The 22,083-nt window shown below is 45.2% G+C and overlaps 1 protein-coding gene across 11 annotated transcripts in view; it reads left to right on the top strand.

The window, feature by feature from the left end:
- LOC119953399 (Fc receptor-like protein 5) overlaps positions 1–22,083 on the top strand; it is a 96,461-nt gene that overhangs the window by 6,509 nt on the left and 67,869 nt on the right. For all 11 annotated transcript variants that reach the window (XM_038777648.1, XM_038777647.1, XM_038777646.1 and 8 more), the window contains exons 3-6: positions 6,066–6,368; positions 10,592–10,876; positions 13,851–14,129; positions 15,960–16,256. In XM_038777648.1, coding sequence (XP_038633576.1) covers positions 6,066–6,368; positions 10,592–10,876; positions 13,851–14,129; positions 15,960–16,256 — 1,164 coding nt within the window. The remainder of the gene's footprint in view (positions 1–6,065; positions 6,369–10,591; positions 10,877–13,850; positions 14,130–15,959; positions 16,257–22,083) is intronic.

The raw sequence follows: 22,083 nt of genomic DNA, 5'->3' as shown, positions 1-22,083 counted from the left end.
CCTTGAGGAGGTGGAGAATAGGTGCAGGCGCTGTCCGGGGGGATCCTGTGAACCATGTCCATATGTTTTGGGCGTGTCCGAGGCTGAGGGATTTCTGGCACGGGTTTGCTGAAATCATGTTGGAGGTCTTAAAAGCGAGGGTGGTGCCGGGTCCAGAGGTGGCGACCTTTGGTGTGTTGGAAGACCCGGGAGCCCAGGGGGTGAGAGAGGCTGATGTCCTGGCCTTTGCCTCCCTGGTGGCCCAGAGACGGATCTTGCTAGGTTGCAGGGACTCGGAGACCCCGAAGTCGGTGGTGTGGGTTAGTGACATGGTATGGTTTCTCAGACTTGAGAAAATTAAATTCACCTTGAGGGGTTTGTTGCAGGGGTTTGCTCGGAGGTGGCAGCCGTTCATCGACTTTGTCGAGAAAAATTAAGCTGTCAGCCAGGGGAAAGGGGGGGGGAAGGGGGAAGGAGAAAAAGGGGAGGCATGAGAGAGATGAGTAAGGATAGGAAAACCAATGGAGGAGTGGTTGGGGAAGGTGGCATGTTTGTGTAAGCCATGTTGACTGGGATTGGTGCTCGGGGGTTTGTTGGTTATAATGTTGTGTTTTTGTTCCTGTTGGAATTTGATGTTTAAAATTGTTAAAATTATAAATGCCTCGTTAAAATGATAAATGCCTCAATAAAATATTTTCTAAAAAAAAAAGCCTGGTACTGGATGACATCCCCCAGGTAGGTGGACATTCTGCCGAGACCCTCAGCTATGGCCGTCACCGACTGCATGACGCCTTGGACGTCATGGTTGGCGTGCTCTCCACTGTGGTCGTCACCCTAGCAGTGTTGGCCTCGATGCCACGCATTGCCGGTGACAACTCCAGCCCCCATAACCTCTGGGACTCCTCTGGATCTGCTGGAGTGATGCTGACATCTCCCTCTGAATGTCCCGGCTGCTCCCTAATATCTCCATTAGCTCTGGGAAAGCCTCTTCCACAGGCTCAGCATTAGGCTGGGACCCAGCTGGGTCCTGGGATTCAGTAGGTTTGCACTGCTGTCTTGCCTGGGGTTTCCTGCCTCCACCTGATGTGCATCAGCAGTGTGGTGCTCACCAGATTGTGCCCCAGAACCCTGTCCACTAATATTTCCCACCGACGTGCTTGTACCTGCGCTGGTGAGGGGTGGGGATGACAGCTGTGACATGACATCTCAGAGCTCTCCTCCGAGGTTATCTCTTGGGAGGCTGGAGGACCTGCGGGAGAATGGGCATGCGGTCAGTGGGTGGGATGGGTCAGTCAGTAAAGCAATAACAGCTCACGTTTGACAGATCCTTTGGGTGAGGCCGGGTGGTTCTTCACCTCTGCGGCATCTGCCAGCCTCCGCGTTGGTAACTGCTTTGCCCTTGGCCACACCAGTCTCCTCGAGGGCATGCTCCTCGACCCTCCTGATCCCTTAGGAGAACAGGACATCTCTCCTGGCCTCCACAGCGTCCAGCAGCCTACCCAGGTCAGCGTCCCCAAATCTTGGGTCTGGTCTCCTCGGGCCATTGTAGTAAGCTGGCTGGGGTTGGCTGAGCAAATAAGAACAAAGAACAAAGAAAAGTACAGCAGAGGAACAGGTCCTTCGGCCCTCCAAGCCTGCGCCAACCATGCTGCCCGTCTAAACTAAAATCTTCTACACTTCCGGGGTCCGTATCCCTCTATTCCCATCCTATTCATGTATTTGTCAAGATGCCCCTTAAATGTCACTATCGTCCCTGCTTCCACCACCTCCTCCGGCAGCGAGTTCCAGGCACCCACTACCCTCTGTGTAAAAAACTTGCCTCGTACATCTCCTCTAAACCTTGCCCCTCGCACCTTAAACCTATGCCCCCTAATAATTGACCCCTCTACCCTGGGGAAAAGCCTCTGACTATCCACTCTGTCTATGCCCCTCATAATTTCGTAGCCCTCTATCAGGTTGCCCCTCAACCTCTGTCGTTCCAGTGAGAACAAACCGAGTTTATTCAACCTCTCCTCATAGCTAATGCCCTCCATACCAGGCAACGTCCTGGTAAATCTCTTCAGCACCCTCTCTAAAGCCTCCACATCCTTCTGGTAGTGTGGCAACCAAAATTGAACACTATACTCCAAATGTGGCTTAACTAAGGTAATATACAGCTGCAACATGACTTGCCAATTTTTATACTCAATGCCCCGGCTAATGTAGGCAAGCATGCCGTATGCCTTCTTGACTACCTTCTCCACCTGTGTTGCCCCTTTCAGTGACCTGTGGACCTGTACACCTAGATCTCTCTGGCTGTCAATACTCTTGAGGCTTCTACCATTCACTGTATATTCTCTACCTGTATTAGACCTTCCAAAATGCATTACCTCACATTTGGATTAAACTTCATCTGCCATCTCTCCGCCCAAGTCTCCAAACGATCTATATCCTGCTGTATCCTCTGACAGTCCTCATCGCTATCTGCAATTCCATCAACCTTTGTGTCATCCGCAAACTTACTAATCAGACTAGTTACATTTTCCTCCAAATCATTTATATATACTACGAACAGCAAACGTCCCAGCACTGATTCCTGTGGAACACCACTAGCCACAGCCCTCCAATCAGAAAAGCATCCTTCCATTGCTACTCTCTGCCTCTATGACCTAGCCAGTTCTGTATCCATCTTGCCAGCTCACCTCTGATCCCATTTGACTTCACCTTTTGTACCAGTCTGCCATGAGGGACCTTGTCAAAGGCCTTACTGAAGTCATATGGACAACATCCACTGCCCTATCTGCATCAATCATCTTTGTGACCTCCTCGAAAAACTATACCAAGTAGTGAGACACGACCTCCCCTTCACAAAACCATGCTGCCTCTAGCTAATACGTCCACATGCTTCCAAATAGGAGTAGATCCTGTCTTGAAGAATTCGCTCCAGTAATTTCCCTACCACTGACGTAAGGCTCACCAGCCTGTAGTTCCCTGGATTATCCTTGCTACCCTTCTTAAACAAAGGAACAACATTGGCTATTCTCAGTCCTCCGGGACATCACCTGAAGCCAGTGAGGATCCAAAGATTTCTGTCAAGGCCCCAGCAATTTCCTCTCTTGCCTCCTTCAGTATTCTGGGGTAGATCCCATCAGGCCCTGGGGACTTATGTACCTTAATATTTTTCAAGGCGCCCAACACCTCGTCTTTTTGGATCTCAATGTGACCCAGGCTATCTACACACCCTTCTCCAGACTCAACACCCACCAATTCCTTCTCTTTGGTGAATACTGATGCAAAGTATTCTTTTAGTACCTCACCCATTTCCTCTGGCGCTACCCTCTTGCTTTTGCAAGTGCAGCTTAAGTGCTGCTCGACCTTGGTAGCGGGAGGCTGGCGAGTGAGGTGCCGGCGAATCAGTTGGCGAGCCTTCAAAAAGCGAAAAGCCCGTGAGGCCTCGTTAAGTGAAGCAATTATCGTTGAATAGCGTTGCCGGCCTCGCTGGGCTGAATGCCAGGAATATTCATGGCAATTCCCACTCGCTATATCACTTCGGAGTCTTTCAGGAGAATCACGCCCATCGTCATCTTTTGGGTGAATTATGCCTGCAATCTTTCCACAAAGTGCTTCCATAACGCCCTCCTTTTTCCCAACAAAGGGTCCCCCCCCACAGTGGTTTACAAGGCACTCAACCACGTCCTACCCATTTTTTGCGATTCTGCTCTCATCCCTTCTACTCCCTCCTAGAACTGTGAAAGGATATCTCTTGTCCTCGCTTTTCATCCTGCCAGCCACCCTATTCAAAGGATAATCCTCCTCCATTTCTTCCACCTTCAGCACAACGTCATGATTAAATACATCTCCCCTCCTCTCTCTTGTCAGCATTTTGAAGGGACTGATACATTTGCAACACTCGGGTCCATTCCTTAACACTCCCAATGCCTCATCCCTTTCCCACGGCACCTTCCCATGCAATTGCAGGAGGTGTAATGCCTGCCTTTTATCTCCTCCCTTCTCAGCATCCAAGGTCCAAACACTCCTTTGAGGTGAAGCAGCGATTTACTTGTTTCTCTTTGAAGTTAGTATAGTTTATTCACTGCTCACAATGCGGTCTCCTTTAGACGAGCAGATGTGAAATCAAATGCAGCTTGTGCGACAGCTTTGTGGAACACCTCAGCTCAGTTTGCAAGCATGATTCTCAGTTCCAGCTGCTCGCTATTTTAATTCACCTCCTTGCTCTCACTCACACCTCTGTCCCTGGCCTGCTGCAATGTTTCAATAAAGCTCACTACAAGCTCAAGGAACAAGGACTGTACTCGTTGGAATTTAGAAGGATGAGGGGGGGATCTTATAGAAACATTTAAAATTATGAAGGGAATAGATAGGATAGATGCGGGCAGGTTGTTTCCACTGGCGGGTGAAAGCAGAACTAGGGGACATAGCCTCAAAATAAGGGGAAGTAGATTTAGGACTGAGTTTAGGAGGAACTTCTTCACCCAAAGGGTTGTAAATTTATGGAATTCCTTGCCCAGTGAAGCAGTTGAGGCTCCTTCATTAAATGTTTTTAAGGTAACGATAGATAGTTTTTTGAGGAATAAAGGGATTAAGGATTATGGTGTTCGGGCCGGAAAGTGGAGCTGAGTCCACAAAAGATCAGCCATGATCTCATTGAATGGCGGAGCAGGCTCGAGGGGCCAGATGGCCTACTCCTGCTCCTAGTTTTTATGTCTTCCAGTTGGGTACTTTACAGATTCTGGAATCAACACTGAGTTCAACAATTTCAGACCATGAACTCTGTCTCCAATTTTTTATTGTTTTTCTGGCCACGTGGCGGTTTGAAGCTCGGGCGGGTTCTCTGTCTGCCAGCCACATGCCGTTCCCTGATTCTATCTTCCCGCTGATTGCCAATGAGGTTTCTCATTGTAACCACCCAATTCCACCAGGAAACCCGCTGGTAGGGGAATGTTGCCGGCGTGAAAATTGAATTGCATTGACTGGAGAATTCTGGCCCTCTTGTTCTTCATGTTTTTACTTTCAGACGCAGCTGTTCATTATTCTGCGACTCACACTCACTCGCACCTACACCCTTAACCACTCCCGTTGCCTTTTATGCCATGGCATACTTGTCACTTAATATTTCCTGCCTTACATCCTGCCCCACACCTTTCCTTTTGTTCTTCCTGCCACCCCCCCCTATCCCCTTTCCCTTTCCAGGGCACAAAAACCACCACATCTCCACCTTCCTTCAAATGTAAAGAATAGGAATATTTGACTCAAAGCACGAACTCGGCTTCTCTCTCCACAGATGCTGCCTGACCCGTTGAGTGTTTCCAGCAAGATCTGTTTTTATTTCCGATTTCCAGCATCCACAGTATTTTGCTTTTCATGTTTTTTAAAAATTCATTCATGGGATGTGGGCATCGCTGTCTGGGCCAGCATTTATTGCCCATCTCAAATCGCCCATGGACTGAGTGACCATTTAAGGGAGAATTTAAGAGTCAACTACATTGCTGTGGGTCTGGAGTCAAAGTAAACCAGACCAGGTGAGGCCAGCAGATTTCCTTCCCTAAAGGGCATTAGCGAATCTTGGGACGGAGGGACGTCTCCGACCTCTGGACTTGCTGAAAACCTGTTACATTTAAAATTTCCTTCTGATAAAAGGTCACTAACCTGACATTAATTATTAACGTCTCCAGCCAAACCTGCTGAAGCATTTTCTCCTTTTGCTTTGGATGTTCAACATCAGGAATGTTTTGCATTTCTAAGCATGTTTAGAGCTTGATTGGGCACGATATTGGGCATAGAGCTGGGTGGAATAGGTGAATTGCATGAGAGCTCCCAATTGGGCTCCGCGCCAGGCTCCGGGCCGATGGTGAGTTACCTGACCCACTCCATCCGTGGAACACCATACTAAACACGGCCGGCAGCGGACTGAGTTTGAAGTACACCGAATCGCACCCCAAGTCTTCAGGCACACGATTTCTCTAAAATACATAACCAGAAATAATCACAAATGATGTACTCTAAAGATAGTTTTGTTGCAAGTACAATACCCAGAAAAAGTATTACACAAATTGAATTTAATGTCTGTTTCTGTTATTCTCTCACAGGTGTGTCTATAAACACTGTAACAATAACATTTGACGCTGAAGAAGATATTAGAAGGGGAAGCAAAATTATCCTGACCTGTTCAGCAAGTATCCTGAAACATACGACTGAGCGAATTCAGATTGTATACTTATTTTATAAAGGACAAGACAAAGGTGTTCTGCTGGAAAAAGTTACATCTGATGCGCTCGAATCCCAGTATATAATACAATCTGCTCGGGTATCACATTCCGGATACTATCATTGTGTCGTGGAAGCAGGGACTGAAAAGAAAAAAAGTGAATCCACATTTATAACAGTTACAGGTATTTTGAAATGTGAAACGTATAACAAATAACTTGAAATATAAATCAAGAACTTAGCTTCGTTTCATGACCTTAGCACTTCCCAAAATACTTTATGATCAGTGAAGTACTTTTCGTGGTGTACCCACTATTGTAACTGTGATGAATTTGTCATAATTTATATTTTATGTTTTCTGCAGTAGTGTTATTAAATCCTGGGTTAAGATGCATGCAGACAGTATATCTGCTCAAGCTGTGATTAAGGGGTGTAAATGTGTGGTAATCATTAATTTTGCAGGTGAAGTATTCATACATTTGAGAACCATTCACTTGTTTACATCTAGCTAATGGAATATTGATTACATTTAAAGGACAACTGGGATGTAGATAATTTATGAGTGCTATTGTGTTTGGTTCTGGCTAATCAGGTCATTGGACATCTTGTGGGAGGAGACAGAAGAATGCCTTATGCTTTGGTACAGATTATGTAATTAAGGGGAGGAGCCAGTTCTGCCTGGAAATTCCTAGGATTTTAATCTGAACAGAGATGTTTCAGTTTTGGTCCTGAAAGGTTTGCTCTCCAGAGAGTAAAGCAAGTAAAAAAAACTTGGTTGTTAACTTTATTCAAAAGTTGTATTTGAACTACATTGGTTTGCTTAATTGGAATATAGTGGCAGGTTTAGGAAGTTTCTTCTTTTACTTAAGAAACTGTTAACCGTAAAGCTATTTCTTTGTTGCTAATGTGGTTAATTCTGTGTTTAAATTAAAGTTTATTTAGCATAACAGATGCTTATTGGTCAGGGTCATCACTCCTGTGGGGCAGTCATCTTTCCTCACAGCTTTACAAATTGTGAATAGTCAGGTTCACAATATAGGAAACACAGCTGCCAACGACTACACTGTAACATGATTCCAATCAAGGGGTTTCCAATGAATATTTTAGATCATTTTTGTTCTAGAATAGTTTGAGGGAGGGGAGATCTCCTCTGTGCGCTGTATCAAATGAAATCATAAAGCATTCACAGATAGGATGATTATTTTGCTACATGCAGTGAACACCTTTCAGAAACAAAGAAAGGTTTGGGCCTCACGGTAGCATGGTGGTTAGCATCAATGCTTCACAGCTCCAGGGTCCCAGGTTCGATTCCCGGCTGGGTCACTGTCTGTGTGGAGTCTGCACGTCCTCCCCGTGTGTGCGTGGGTTTCCTCCGGGTGCTCCGGTTTCCTCCCACAGTCCAAAGATGTGCAGGTTAGGTGGATTGGCCATGATAAATTGCCCGTAGTGTAAGGTTAATGGGGGGGATTGTTGGGTTACGGATATACGGGTTACGTGGGTTTAAGTGGGGTGATCATTGCTCGGCACAACATCGAGGGCTGAAGGGCCTGTTCTGTGCTGTACTGTTCTATGTTCTATGTTACAGCACAGAAGGGGGCCATTCAGTCTGTGAAGTCCAGGAGTTTGCTGCAGGAACAATTTAGCTCCTCCTACTCCCCTGCCTTTCCCTGTAGCCCAGCAAAATGTTTCCCTTCAGGTGCCTATTCGATTCTCTTTTGAAAGCTGGGTGTTTCCCACTGGTTCTATCTGCGAGTTCCCCACTGCTACCTAACCACACTTAGTCACTTTTTTGGGCCGTGGGGAGTTTCCCTTGGGTCAAGCCCAGACTTAGAATTATTTTCATCACTGGGGAGCTGAACCTGCTGGCCAGACCAGCTCCACAGAGATCGGGACACCATTTTGAAAGGGTGCCCTGACCTCTAAGTGGGCTTGTGGGTCCCAGCACCTCCCATCCATGGGCAATGCCGCCACCGACACACATAGGCATTAGCCCCCCCCCCCCCCCAAGGGTCTTCTTGCACCTCTTTACCACCCCCCCCCCCTCTTTCAGGGCCCCCAACCTTCACCCCCCAAACCTTCAAGGCCCCTTCATACCCGTCCAGCACCACCCACCCTTTATACCTCCTGACCTCTTCATGGGCACAGACCCCCTCAGGCCCTGATCCTTGGCACTGCCACCCTGGCAGTGCTCCTGCTGCCTTTACAGTGCCACCTGCACACCTTGGCAGTGCCAGCCTGGCATTTCCAAGATGATAATGTGACAGGGGGAGGGCCAGCAAGCCATCCTGCCCTATCCCTGACTGCCATGGGGTCACCGATGGCCCGGAAGACCCTTTGGGGTGCCGCTGTGCCTGGTGCACATTTGTGTGGACTAGTACTGAATGGCACCAGAGGCCTCTCTGGGGAGGCCGTTAGATGTTGGGAGCCTGGTATATCACGGGTAATCACGCATTAGTGAGTTTAAAACCCGCTTAGGTGTGTGAGGCTTGGTCCCGCGGATTTTGGGCGGGATCCTGATCACGAAACCTCGAGGCGTACTGGCTGTCGGGAGCCTGTGGGTGGCCTCCCCTGGCATCTACCAGCTGCGTTGCGCTCCCGTTTGGGTCAACACGGCGAGTGTGTCACTCCCGTAGTTTTTATTTCTCATGTCACATTACATTCTTTTGTCTATTGCTTTAATCTGCATCGTCTGATTCTCAACTGTAAAAGCCCAGGTAGCCTGAGAAGGTAAGTTAAACAGTATTTAATAAACCAACACAAAGTAAAGGCCGCAGTGCGGCATGCAGTCCAAAATCCCAACCGGGGCTACCGATCACGCTGGTTCCTGTCTGGGCCAGCTTTTAAAGGGCAGCTCGATGAGCCCCAGCTGGATGGGCCTCCACCCACTCACATGGGAACTCGTATTCCAGGCGTCAGACGGGGCAATCAATCGAGGTGTCCCTGTGGATCTTGTGAGGGTTATTTCATCAGCCTTCCTGCCAATGAGAACAATTTCTCCCTAATTACGCCATCTAGATGTCTTGTCATTTTGAACGGCTCAGGGATCAGTATTTCCGTCTTATACATATTTAAGTGAACATGATCCTTGTCAATATGCAAAGGAGAACAACAGTGGCATTCCATTTAAATTCAATTAATCAAATCAACCTGGAATGAAAAGCCAGTATCAGTAATGGTGACCATGAAAACACCAGACTGATGCTCACTAATGTCCTCTGGTGCATAAAGAAGCGTGCAGGTATGTAGGGGGAGGATAGTGGAGTGCCTGTACAAAACCTGCTCCTTAGGAGCGTCAGCACAGACACGATGAGCCAAATGGACTGCTTCTGTGCTTTTATGCGATGTCTATGTTGGTCTCAATTAATGTGATTGACCCTTAACTACCCTCTCAAATGCCCTAATTAGTTGCCTTCAAGAAGGTGACTCAACACTATCTTCTCAAAGACTGTGAGGGATAGGCAATAAAATCCAGGGGCTGGATTCTCCGATTCTGCGGCTAAATGCCGACGCCGGCGTGGGGACTGTGGATTTTTACGACGCCAAAATCGACACTGAACCCTCACCGATTCCAGGTCACACACGACTCCGCGGCAAAAACGGCCGTGAATGGCCGGGTCCACGGCCGCGCATGCGCACGGAGACGAACTGCAGTGGTCACTCCGTATAACATGGTGCCGGCCGTGTGTGGACCCGACCTGACAAATATTGACCCACAGGACAACCCCTGGAAGCCCCTCTGGCCAGCAGCACCGTGGCAGCTGTCTGTGGCGGTGCTGGACACAGTCCGCGATCGTCACGCCGGCTTCCCGATCGCTCAGACCATACGTAAACTGCGCGGTCTGGAATTCGGGCCATCGGGGGCGAAGCATCGGGTGTGGGCCTTCCAATGACGCCTCCATGCCGTTCCAACAGCGTGCGGTGCGCGATGTGATGACGCCATTTCAGAGGAGGTGGAGACTAAAAAACCGGCATCAAACCAGCGGCAAGCCCAATTTGGGCGTCAGAAGGGATTCTCCGCCTGATCGTCAATTACGATATCGGCGCCGGGCAATGGAGAACCCACCCCAGGACTTTTCAGGAACGCTCACATCCCAGAATGAAAAAGAAAAAAGCAAACAAAGAACAAGAGAATGGAATTGACAGCTTGAGAAAGGAATATTGTTTTGGGGAGATTGAGGTTTGAGGAGGCATTTGAGAAACATAAACACTAGCATGATCCAATTAGGGTGAATGGCCTGTTCCTAAGCTGCAAATACTATGTAGTGCTATGATAAGTGATCTTTGGAAGTGAGGAATATGAACCATTAACAAAAGCTGGAATAACTGGATCTTTCGTCCCTATCTGCTTAGGCATAAAGATGATTTCAAATTGCAGAAAATGTCATAATTTCCTGCTTGTTTACCGTAGGAAACGTAACGTCGCCTCTACTCACCATACAGCCGATGGATGTGATCGTGGGAGATTCAATTGAGCTGCATTGTGCATCTGATGAAATTCCTCCTCTTACATTCATATTCTTTAAATTTAATGGACCAAAGGCACAGCGCTTGAAGGACGTCAGGAGCAATGAGAAATTTGCGGTGCACCAACTGAAAGTGGCAGCAAATACAGGCAAAAACTACAGTTGTCAAGTCCAAGCGAGTGGGATCAATTACTCACGTCACAGTAAAATAGTGCAGATTACTGTCCAAGGTAAGTTAACTCAGGCATCATGGAATACCTTAGCAGTTAAAATATTATAACATCTATTCTTGTAAAATGCTATAAAGCATTTATGTGGGTCCCTAAGTTCCACAGGGGTTCTCCTAGCCTCCTCTTGTAACTCCAGGACGAAACCAGGGAAAGACCCAAAGAATAGAAAGCCAGAATAACTATACTCTGTGTATTTAAATATTATGGTGTGAATTTTCTGCAGCTGGTCTTCCTGCGATAATACTTGTGTGAGGACCATGAAAAATCCACCACAAGTTGAAGGATAGAAATAAATAACATTTATTTACAATAACATATCTACACGCAGCAGCAGCCGCAGCAGCAGCAGCAACAACAACAACAACTCCCTTGCTGCTCACTCTCCTCTAGCTGGTTCCAAACTGGCCAGCTTTATTTATGCAGGGAGTCTGCTAATGATTTCTCTGCTCCCCTCACTGGGGAAGCTCATACCCCCAAAGGATTGTGGCATTGCCATTAGTCCCCAGCCAGTGGTCAGCAGGCAGGTTATAACAAATCCTTACAAGGAATTGATGGCATCTTGAAAGAATGGTGATGTGGAGAGCAGGGCTGTTAACTGCTGATTTGATGGTGTTCAGTATTATTCGGGCCATTCAACAGCATCATCCAAAGCCATTTAGAAGACAAAAGCTCCACCATCTGCAAGTTTCCCTGCAAGTCACACACCATCTTGAAATGAAATTATATCATTGTTCCTTCACAGTCACTGGCTCAAATCCAGGTGGTTGGGTCCCCAAGTTTCTGCTATTCTTCTCCTTCTAGATGGTAGTGGTTGTACATTTGAAAGGTGCTGTCTATGGAGCCTTGGTGAGTTCCTGCAGTGCATCTTATAGATGGTACACACCAGTGGGAGTGCGCGGGTACCATCCTGCCAAGAGCCCGATCTGCCTACCTTTGACTCCATCACACAGTGAAAATCTCCACCAATAATCAGTTGGTGCGTATACAAATCTGGGATCGCTTCTATTAACCCCTTTATGATAACTGCATCGTCCCAATTGGGCGCATGTACGTTGACGAGAAGCACCAGTGTCCCCTCCAGCATCCCACTCACTATCACATATCTACCCCCGGGTCCCGCATTTCCCTGGCCCCCACAAACCTCGTTCTTTTGTTCAACAAAATGGCCATCCCCCGTGACTTTGAATGAAACCCTGAGTGAAATACAAGAGTCAAGAGACCGAGGGGTCTCCCAGGTATCCACATTTGTGTGGACCAGTGCTAAATGGCGCCAGGACGAGGTCGCCACAAATTTACCGGGACATTTGCGTGGAGCTGGCGAAAGGTGTGCTGGATTTAACATGGTCAAGGTTGTGCTGTATCAAAGGAAGAATCAGTTTGGGGTATTGTACCTGGGAAAACTTTGGGTTACATTCAACTGCCGGGAGTACTACTTTGAGACACCAGAAGAGGCCAATTACTTTATAAGGGACCATAAACTGAGGAAAACTGAGAGTTGGTATGAGATGGAGGAGCTAAATCCGAAAAGGTTGGATGTTATGGCTATTTCGTGTTGTCGGAGGGTGGGACTTTTTCGGGAAGTTGTAAGTTTGTAACAGGGTGATCATGGCCCCCCCCCCCCCCCCCCCCCCCCCCCCCCCCCCCCCTCCTTTTGTGGTGTTGCTACATGGCAGAGTGGAACATCCAGGAGCCGAACGGACCGGTTAAGAGATATTCAGGTTTTTGCTCACCTGAGGAGTTTGAAAGCAGAGGTGGTCTTTCTATAGGAGGCGCACCTCCGGGTGAAGGATCAGGTGAGGTTGAGGAAGGGATGGGTGGGACAAGTATTTCACTCAGGGTTTGATTCAAAGTCACGGGGGATGGCCATTTTGTTGAACAAAAGAACGGGGTTTGTGGGGGCCAGGGAAATGCGGGACCCGGGGGTAGATATGTGATAGTGAGTGGGATGCTGGAGGGGACACTGGTGCTTCTCGTCAATGTACATGCGCCCAATTGGGACGATGCAGTTATCATAAAGGGGTTAATAGAAGCGATCCCAGATTTGTATACGCACCAACTGATTATTGGTGGAGATTTTCGCTGTGTGATGGAGTCAAAGGTAGACAGGTCAAGCCCCAAGTCAATGGGAAGGTCGAGGAAGGAGTTGGGAGGGTTTATGGAACTTATGGGAATGGCTGAACCGTGCTCACAACTGTGCATGTGCAGAGTTTGATTTCAGCCTGATCGTCAGACACAAGTATTGAGCAGAGGCTGAGATTCCAAATTGCTCACACGTTTTCTCCCATATTCCTGCTCCAATGACAGCTCTCTGGAAATTTCTCGGGTTATCAAGGCAGTCCTGTAAGGGGCAAAACCTCTGCCCTCTCATTACAATTAAATAATGCTGGGGTGGGGAGGGTGGGTGTTGGTAGTCCCAGATGTGAAGACACCCTCCACTGGGACTTCCCACAACCTGAGGTCCATCAGGACCTTGACTAAGTACCGATGGTTGGTGTGCCAAACCAGCAAGGGTTAGACTGAAGTTTTCTTGTATAATTGAATGGAGACCATCTCTCTTACATACGGGCCGGGGAAACACAACTTGAGGACTTTGGGGATTGCTTGGTAACTTTTCCATTTCAGCTCCTCCCTCGCTCAAAAAAGCAGACATGCACTAGATTTTCCAGCTGCATAGTGCCTGTAACTACATAAACTGATCATCCCTCCAAATGAGGTGGCCTCACACTTACCACATGAGGTGCCAGGACACCAACTGATTATCAGGGGCGAGGGTCATCCTCAGTTCAAAAGGAAAAGGAAAATCAACAGCTCCCCTCAGCTGGCAACATTCCAGCTGTGCTCTCGGCCAGGATGTTGTACAGAATGAACATCAGGAAAGAAATACATTAAAAATCCCCCAGTAAAGAAGTGAATTTTGAAATGATCTCAGCACCTTTACCCATTGTTTACTCACTGTATCTAACCTATATTTCAGATCCATTTTCTGATCCGGTCCTTGAAATTGAACCATCTGACACAATATTTGAAGGAGATAGTCTCACCATTCGATGCATGGTTAATTTTACACCTTTGTTCCTTGGTGTACAACCACAAATGATGATTGTGAAGGATGCAATTCCAATAACCACAATTTACAATACTACTACCGCAGTATTTACTACAACAGCAGCTCTAAATGATACTGGAGAATACGAGTGCATAGCAAAGTGGAAAGAGGCAATGAAAATGACAAAAAGAAAAGTGATTGTGAAAGGTAAGACTGATATTTACTGGATTTGGAAAATACACAGGCCAATAAAGGTTGAGCAATGTTGTTGGTGTGAGGAACCAAAACCGGTAGTGAAGTTGGGTTTGCAGACAGTGATGCATGTTTCGAAACGTAGGACTTGGGAACGGCAGGACGCCTTTCAGCCCTTAGAGTTTACTTGAGGCTTCTCTTGCTCTCAGGATTCCAACAAAATCACATCAGTGGAGTAAAAAAAGACCAAAAAAATTGCTTCTCTTTATTTTTCTGTATGGCCAGAATATTCCGAAACATCACTTCCTCTTTTGCTGATCACCAACCACAGCTTTTGAGCCCCACAGAGAGTTTTGTTGTTATCGACAACTCTGAATAAAATTTATAATGGGAACAAAACGTGGAGTAAAAAGCTGCAGTGGGCAATGGGGGAGACTTTCCTCTCCCAGGAAACTGTGTCGTTCTCAATTCACAAGTAGAGTGAAGGGGAAGGGTCCAGGAACCCATTACATTGCACGATTGCAAGATTTTGCACCAATTCTTTATTCCAGCTAGTGTAAAGTGAGAAGGGGCATCCCAACTCCCAGCCTCGTTCCCCTCACAAGCATGTTTCTCGACAGCGCTCTGTTCCCTGGCGGCAGGATCCTCTATTCCTGCCATCTGTCAATGGCGTTTCCCATAGAAGCCACCCCACGCCACCGGGAAACCTGCAGGCAGGGGTGGGCTGCCAGCGGGAAAAGGGAATCCCAAAGATGGGAGAATTCTGGCCTAAGTCCGAAGAATCAAAGATTTGGGACTTGACCGAAGGGGATTTTCAGAGTAGCTGCATTACAGTGTTAATGTAAGCCTACTTGAAGGGCGGCACGGTGGCACAATGGTTAGCACTGCGGCCTCACGGCGCTGAGGTCCCAGGATCGATCCCGGCTCTGGGTCACTGTCCGTGTGGAGTTTGCACATTCTCCCTGTGTTTGCGTGGGTTTCGCCCCCACAACCCAAAGATGTGAGGGTAGGTGGATTGGCCAAGCTAAATTGCCCCTTAATTGGAAAAAAATTAATTGGGTATTCTAAATTTATTTATTTTTAAACGTAAGCCTACTTATGACACTAATAAATATTAAAATTAAAGACCCCTGTAAACTGAATGATTAGCTGTGCCCCAAGGCCCAGACTCTAGACTGCTTCAAAATTCCTTATACTTTTAGGAATTTCTGCCTCCAATTTGGCCACTTACCTTTAAGCAACTGTATCCCTTTTTAAATTGCAGCTGGTGCGTGATTTTTCCCATTAGGTTAGTTTCTTCTTGAACGTCCAAACTGCATAAGCAGCTATGAATAATTATGTGCAAAGACAGGCACTACAATATTGGCTAACATTGCATTGGTCAAGCTACCTTGGGCCATGAATCTGGCCCTTACAATACTCAACAAAGATAAAAGCAAATTACTGAGGATGCTGGAATCTGAAACTAAAAGATAAAATGCTGGAAAATCTCAGCAGGTCTGGCAGCATCTGTTAGGAGAGTAAAGAGCTAACTTTGTGGAACCGATGTGGAAATGTGCCAGAAATCCTGATGCAGTAATGGCTGGTTAAACAATTGCTTGGTAATGCAGAAATTGCCTACGGCCATACGAGTCTGAAAACGCCCAATCCCGTCTGAAGCTAAGCAGACTCAGGCCTGGTTAGTACTTGGATAGGAGGGTAATGCAGAACTTGCTGAAAAGAGAGGAATTATGCAGAAGCGTTTTTGTCAAAGCTTTGACAAAGGGTCACCTGGACTCGAAACGTCAGCTCTTTTCTCGACAATGATATACTTGTGTGACAGAATCTGTTTTTCTTTCATAACAGTGCCAGTTTCTGAACCAACTCTAAAGTCAAAGCGCACTGGTGATAATGTGTTGGAAGGTGATACTTTGGATCTTTCGTGTGCTGTGTTGAAGGGATCTTATCCAATAACTTACAAGTTTTACAAAGTTACAACAGACGCAGCTTTATATCAAAAATCATTAAATGCTACTGAAGCAGTGTATAGTATTACCTCAGTTAACAGTGAACACCATGGAACGTATTCCTGTGAGGCATCAAACACTGTAAATCAAAGAAATCAAACAAAAAGGAGTCAATATGTTACCATAACTGTAAAAGGTAAGGTCAATGGGTCAATTTTTTTGCAGTAACTTCCGATCGGGCAGCGCATGGCGCAGTAGTTAGCACTGGGACTACGGCGCTGAGTACTCGGGTTTGAATCCCGGCCCTGGGCTACTGTCTGTGTGGAGTTTGCTCATTCTCCCTGTGTTTGCATGAGTTTCACCCCAACAACCCAAAGATGTGCTGGTTAGGTGGATTGGCCACGCTAAATTGCCCCTTAATTGGGAAGAAAATAATTGGGTACTCTTTTTAAAAAAAAAATTTTTTTTTAAACAGTTTCTTCCACAAAAGTTCCTTAGAATTCCTACAGTGCAGGAGGAGGCCATTCGGCCCATCGAGTCTGCATCAACCCACCGAAAGAGCATTCTACCTAGGCCCAATCCATCCCCAACCTCTGTAACGCCATGCACTGATCCACCTAACCTGCATATCTTTCTGTCCTGGCAGATGCTGACAGGCCTGCTGAGTTTATCCAACATTTTCTGTTTTTACCTCAACAAATCAGAGTCACCTGCCAGCCAATCTTTTGCCCTTTTCAATGGCTGGTTATAAGCTGATGGGAAAGGAGCAGTGTTTCGTTGACAAAAATTGGATAATTCTTTGGGGCAGTAGAAAGCAAAACCAATATTTTCTCCCTCTTCCAAAGCATTCAACAAAGTGCAGTAAAGGATCCAGATTCACCATAAAATAGGTTTTCTATTTCTGTGCCGGATGTTAGCAATGCTCAAGGGGCGGCACAGTGATGCAGTGGTTAGCACTGCTGCCTACGGCGCTGAGGACCTGGGTTCGATCCCGGCCCTGGGTTACTGTCTATGTGAAGTTTACACATTCTCACCGTTTCTGCGTGGGTCTCACCCCCACAACCCAAAGATGTGCAGGTTAGGTAGATTGGCCACACTAAATTGCCCCTTAATTGAAAAAAAAATTGGGTACTCTAGATTTAAAAAAAACAATACTCAAGAAGCGCAACACAATCCAGGCCAAAAGAGACCGTTTGATTGCTACCCATTTCCACAAACGTTCAATTCCTCCACCACTGACACACAGCAGCAGAAGTGTGTACCATCTACAAGATGCCCTTAGGAACTCACCAAGGTTCCTTAGGTAGCACCTTCCAAACCCATGACAACTACCATCTAGATGAACAAGAGCAGTAGGTACCTGGGAACACCACCACCTGGAGGTTCCCCTCCAAGACACTCACCACCTTGACTTGAAAGTGTCTTGCTGTTCCTTCACTGTCACTGGGTCAAAATCCTGGAATTTGCTCCCTAACTGCATTGAGGATGCACCTATACCTCAGGGACTGCAGCGATTTAAGGATGCAGTTCACCACCACCTCGTAAAGGGCAACTAGAGATGGGCAATAAATGCTGGCCGAGCCAGTGATGCCCACATTCTGTAAATTAATATTTTAAAAAAGAAACAAAGTGAAACGAATGCTAGTGTTCCCTGTCCTCTCTTAGAGCTTTATTTATCCTAGAGTACTGTTTACATTGGGACAAATGAAGAGATGTCGCAACGTTTGAAAAAGGCTCCCTGATAGGCAAAAGGAACTGTTACAAAGGAGAACATTGACTAGTCAGCGCAATGTAGAGGCCAGTGAAAAATTCTAGTAGGTAAATGTTTATGGACTGGAATTTCCTGGATTGTACTTGCACAGAAATGTTGAAATGTTTGCAAGTCCCTGTGGACCAATATAAATGAACAACAGAGAATTTCCATGAATAAATCTTCGAAGCGCCATACAAAATTGAGGCAATCTGCAGGAGCTTTGGTGTCAAACCAACAGTTACATGCAAATTTCCTGAACCATACGCCAAAGATTGCCAGGAAATTCTGAGCCCATGTATTTACATTCCGGCATCCCGATATCTAAAGCAAAATACAAATGAATAGCCCCATTTCTAGTATCATAAACAATGATGCCTACTATTAGTAATCATGGAGAAAGTTAAAGCTGTTAGAATTCAGTCTATTGACAGTAACTGTTGGCACATTTACTTCATGGGGTGCACTTTTTTACCAGCTGATGTTACGAGTATCTATTTTGGCTTTTAAAGATAATTCAGTATTCAAAGGAATTCAAATGTGCAAGGAGTTTTATATTCTATTGGTTTGTCCATGTGCGGCTGTGTAATGACAAATGTTTGGTTAATAACTCTAAAATGCAGCTTCCAAACTCTTGTAATTCTAACAACACACTGCTTATTAACTCTCTAACTAATATAAGTACTAATACTAATAAAATAAGTACTCATCAAATACATTATTATTCAACACACGATTGGTGCTTTGAAAGGTGTTGGACATACTACTTTCCTATCACCTTCACTTCCCTTACCCACAATGTTTCCAAATCAACACCTACTCCCTCAATGAATGGCAGGGCAGGACATTTGGATTGTCAATATATCCACAATTCCTACATTCCTGATAGAACAATGGGTGCTGCATTGCCAGAGCATTTAACTATTTTCCCCCTTTGCTTCCACATTAGTATCAGACCTGGTGTAAACGCTTCCTCTACCCTGCATCAAACTTCTTAATTCCGAGTTCAGAGCTGTAGTTCTATTGCGGTTGTGGTACATTATTCTCTAAAGTGCCAAACCATAACTAACCGATGTCAAACTATATGGTTTGTTGTGGGCTGTGTTTACTGAAAATAAGACCAGTAGCTCAAGGTCATTTCATTTAAAAGGGTAGGTTTTCATCTTCACGGTCTGGATTGAGGTTGAATCAGACAGCCTTTACAGAACTCACCTACAGAACCGTCAGGTTTCTTGATGGCGTGGGGCTGGCCCACAATGGGAAACCCCATTGACCGGCCGGTGTAACGGAGAATCCCGCGGGGGGGTCGAGGCAGAAAAGTGGCGGGGCGGAGAATCCAGCCCCCTATGTTTGACAGCATGGCAGAAATATAACATACATAATATTTGAGTTTGTGCTGGTTGAACTTTAAACAGTCCCAGAGAAATATCTCAGAAGCGTTTTCCGCTTTGACCAGTCTTTCTCTAGCCATTGGAAAGACAGATGATAGGAGTCTTGAAGGAACTTAGGCAGCGAACATCAGATAAAGCCACTGTCAAAGGATCATGTCTCAAGTTCCAGTTTCATTCTCAATTTTATCTCAGAGACACATATGTATATTAATTTCTATACTTGAAAGTAAATAGTTTTATTCAAGCTGTCCCTCTCTGCTACTGCTTATTTTTTTTATTAGTTACTAGGATGAGTGATGCTAGCAAGGCCACATTTATTGGCCATCATGAGTTGGCCTAAGAAGGTATTGGTGGATCTTCTTGAACTTCTGGAATAATAATGCTCCCATGATTGTGTTAAATAAGGAATTCCGCGATCATGATATATGATAAAGGAATAATGATATATATATATCTTTTAAAAATATGTTAGTCAAGAAGATCTGTACCCTGGAGGGGTATTTGGGTGATAGTGTTCTTATGACATTCATGCTTGTCTTTCTTAACGGTGGGGCTTATGCAACTAGGAAGTAAGGTTGACAAGTTGCTGCACTGCACCCTGTATGGTACAAACTGCAGCTGCAGTATGTCAGTAACAAAATGAATGAATACTGAATTTAGTGGGGAACTGAACAAGCATAGTGGATAGTATCACACTTTTTGATGTCTTTAGGGGTTGGACAAATTCAAACGACTGGTACGCATTCCACCTCACTTTTGAGCCATGTAAATCACCCATCATAAATATGCAACCTATTTCAGTCGCTCAATTAAATAAGTTAATTAAACAGCAAATAAGTATTCAAATGTGAATTTAAATTGATACATTGTGTACACCATCACTCAGACTGCAAGAGGCTTTTTGAAAGACTTGCACAGCAGAGCATTCACTGTAGATATTTTGGCCCAGAAGGAATGTATTATTGCTAGTTGCAAAAGTAACTCCTGTTATGTATGTGATCATAACACTCTCTGAATCTAGCTTCAAATCATTAAAGTAACTGTTAACACTTTAACACTGAGAATTTAGGGTGATAATTTCCATTTTATATGCAAATAATAAGCTCTGTTTCTTTTATGTATTAATGGTTTGTTGTTTGTGTTGCTTTGCACTTACATCTTCAGTATATTGTTTCATTGGCTGTAATAACCGTAAATTAGCCTGTTGCCAATTATCTTACATGTTTAATGCATCAAGAATATCAGCAGGTTCTATGCAATCCTTTTATTCAGTTTCTATGTTAATCATATGACTCAGAATATTATAATTGTTACACATTTTTAGTATGATCATGTTATAAATTGGAAAATAGCTTCAAGGTACTAAATATTCCATAAATACACTAAAATTACAGAACTATAAGTATCTTCAGTCGCCATATTACAAGTAATTGTCAGTCTTGGTGTACTGGTACCACTGTTCCTTTTCAGTCAGGATGTCATGGGTCCTAGCCCCGTTTCAGAGACTTAAGCACATAATCTCAGCTGATACTTCAGAGCAGTACTGAGGGAGTGCTGCACTGTTGGAGCCTTGAGGTGCCATCTTTCCAATGAAGTGTAAAAAGACCCCAATTGTGCTCTCAGGTGGATGAGAAAAGATCCTAGTGAACTATTGAAGAAGGGCGGGGGAGTTGTGCTGACCAACATTTAGCCCATGATCAACACCACCAAGAGTTGGCCAGCTATTCATTTAGCTCATTGCTCTTTGTGGGAGCTTGCTGTACACAGTTTTTCTTTTGATTATTTCATAAGCGCACAATAAACAGGAACAGGGGTAGTACACATCGCTGTTGCGTCTGCTCCACCACCATTCAATAAAATCATGGATGACCTTGGATTGTAACTCCATTTTCCCATCCACTTCCTATGTCCCTTAATTCTGGAGAGATCAAAAATCTGTCAATCCCAGCCTTACATGTATTCAACGATGTATTCAACAACTCTCTGGGTGCAGAATTCCAATGATTTATAATGCCTTGAAGTCATTAGTCCTCATTTCAGACCTGAATGATTGGCTCATTATCCTCAGACTGTGGCCCTGTGTTTTAGACTTCCCAACAAGCGGAAACAATCTCTCGGTGTCCACCCAGTTAAACTCCTTCAGGTTTTTTGAGTTTCAATGAAATCGCCTTTCATTCTTCTAAACTCCAGGAAATATAACCCCACTGTAATTAGCATCATGTGACAACCCCTTATCCAATTTAGTGAATCTTTGCTGTATCACCTGCAATGCAAGTCTATCCTTAAATGTGGAGGCCAAAATGGAACTGAGTATTCCAGATGTGGTCTCAGGAGAATCCTGGAGAAACATGTATTTATTTTTGTACTTCAATTCCCTTTCAAAAAAGGCCAACATGCAATTTGCCTCACTGTTTGATGCATCAGCATGCTAACATTCTGCATTCCTTGTACAAGCACATCCCAGTCTCTTTTGTGAAGAACACCGCTGATATTAGATGCAAGACTTTCCCAAAACCCAGAAGGGTAACTTGGGTTACCAGTTCCTAATTGTTTATTTTGCAATTTGTTATAATGTGTGGAAAGACAGGCGAACGAGTGAGAAAAATCTGGTCTTGTAATCATTCAAATAAAAGAATGGTTAATTAATTGTAAAAAACACACAAAAAGAAAGTGCAATAGGTACACTTAACTACAATAATGGCTATACACACACTATCCTTGAATTAACCCCGTTCCACATCTATGCTCCTAATCTCTGAGAAGGAGTCTTGTCCGAAAACCATATCACATACTCTATCTGCCAGCTCTTTAATTTGAGGAAGCCTTTCTTATAATAGTAATACTGATTCAGTGTAGACTTTCTGAGGTTATCAAACAGCAGC

The sequence above is a fragment of the Scyliorhinus canicula genome, chromosome 18, assembly GCF_902713615.1.
Source record: "Scyliorhinus canicula chromosome 18, sScyCan1.1, whole genome shotgun sequence".
NCBI lineage: Eukaryota > Metazoa > Chordata > Chondrichthyes > Carcharhiniformes > Scyliorhinidae > Scyliorhinus > Scyliorhinus canicula.
This window is presented reverse-complemented; position numbering and strand designations above follow the sequence as displayed.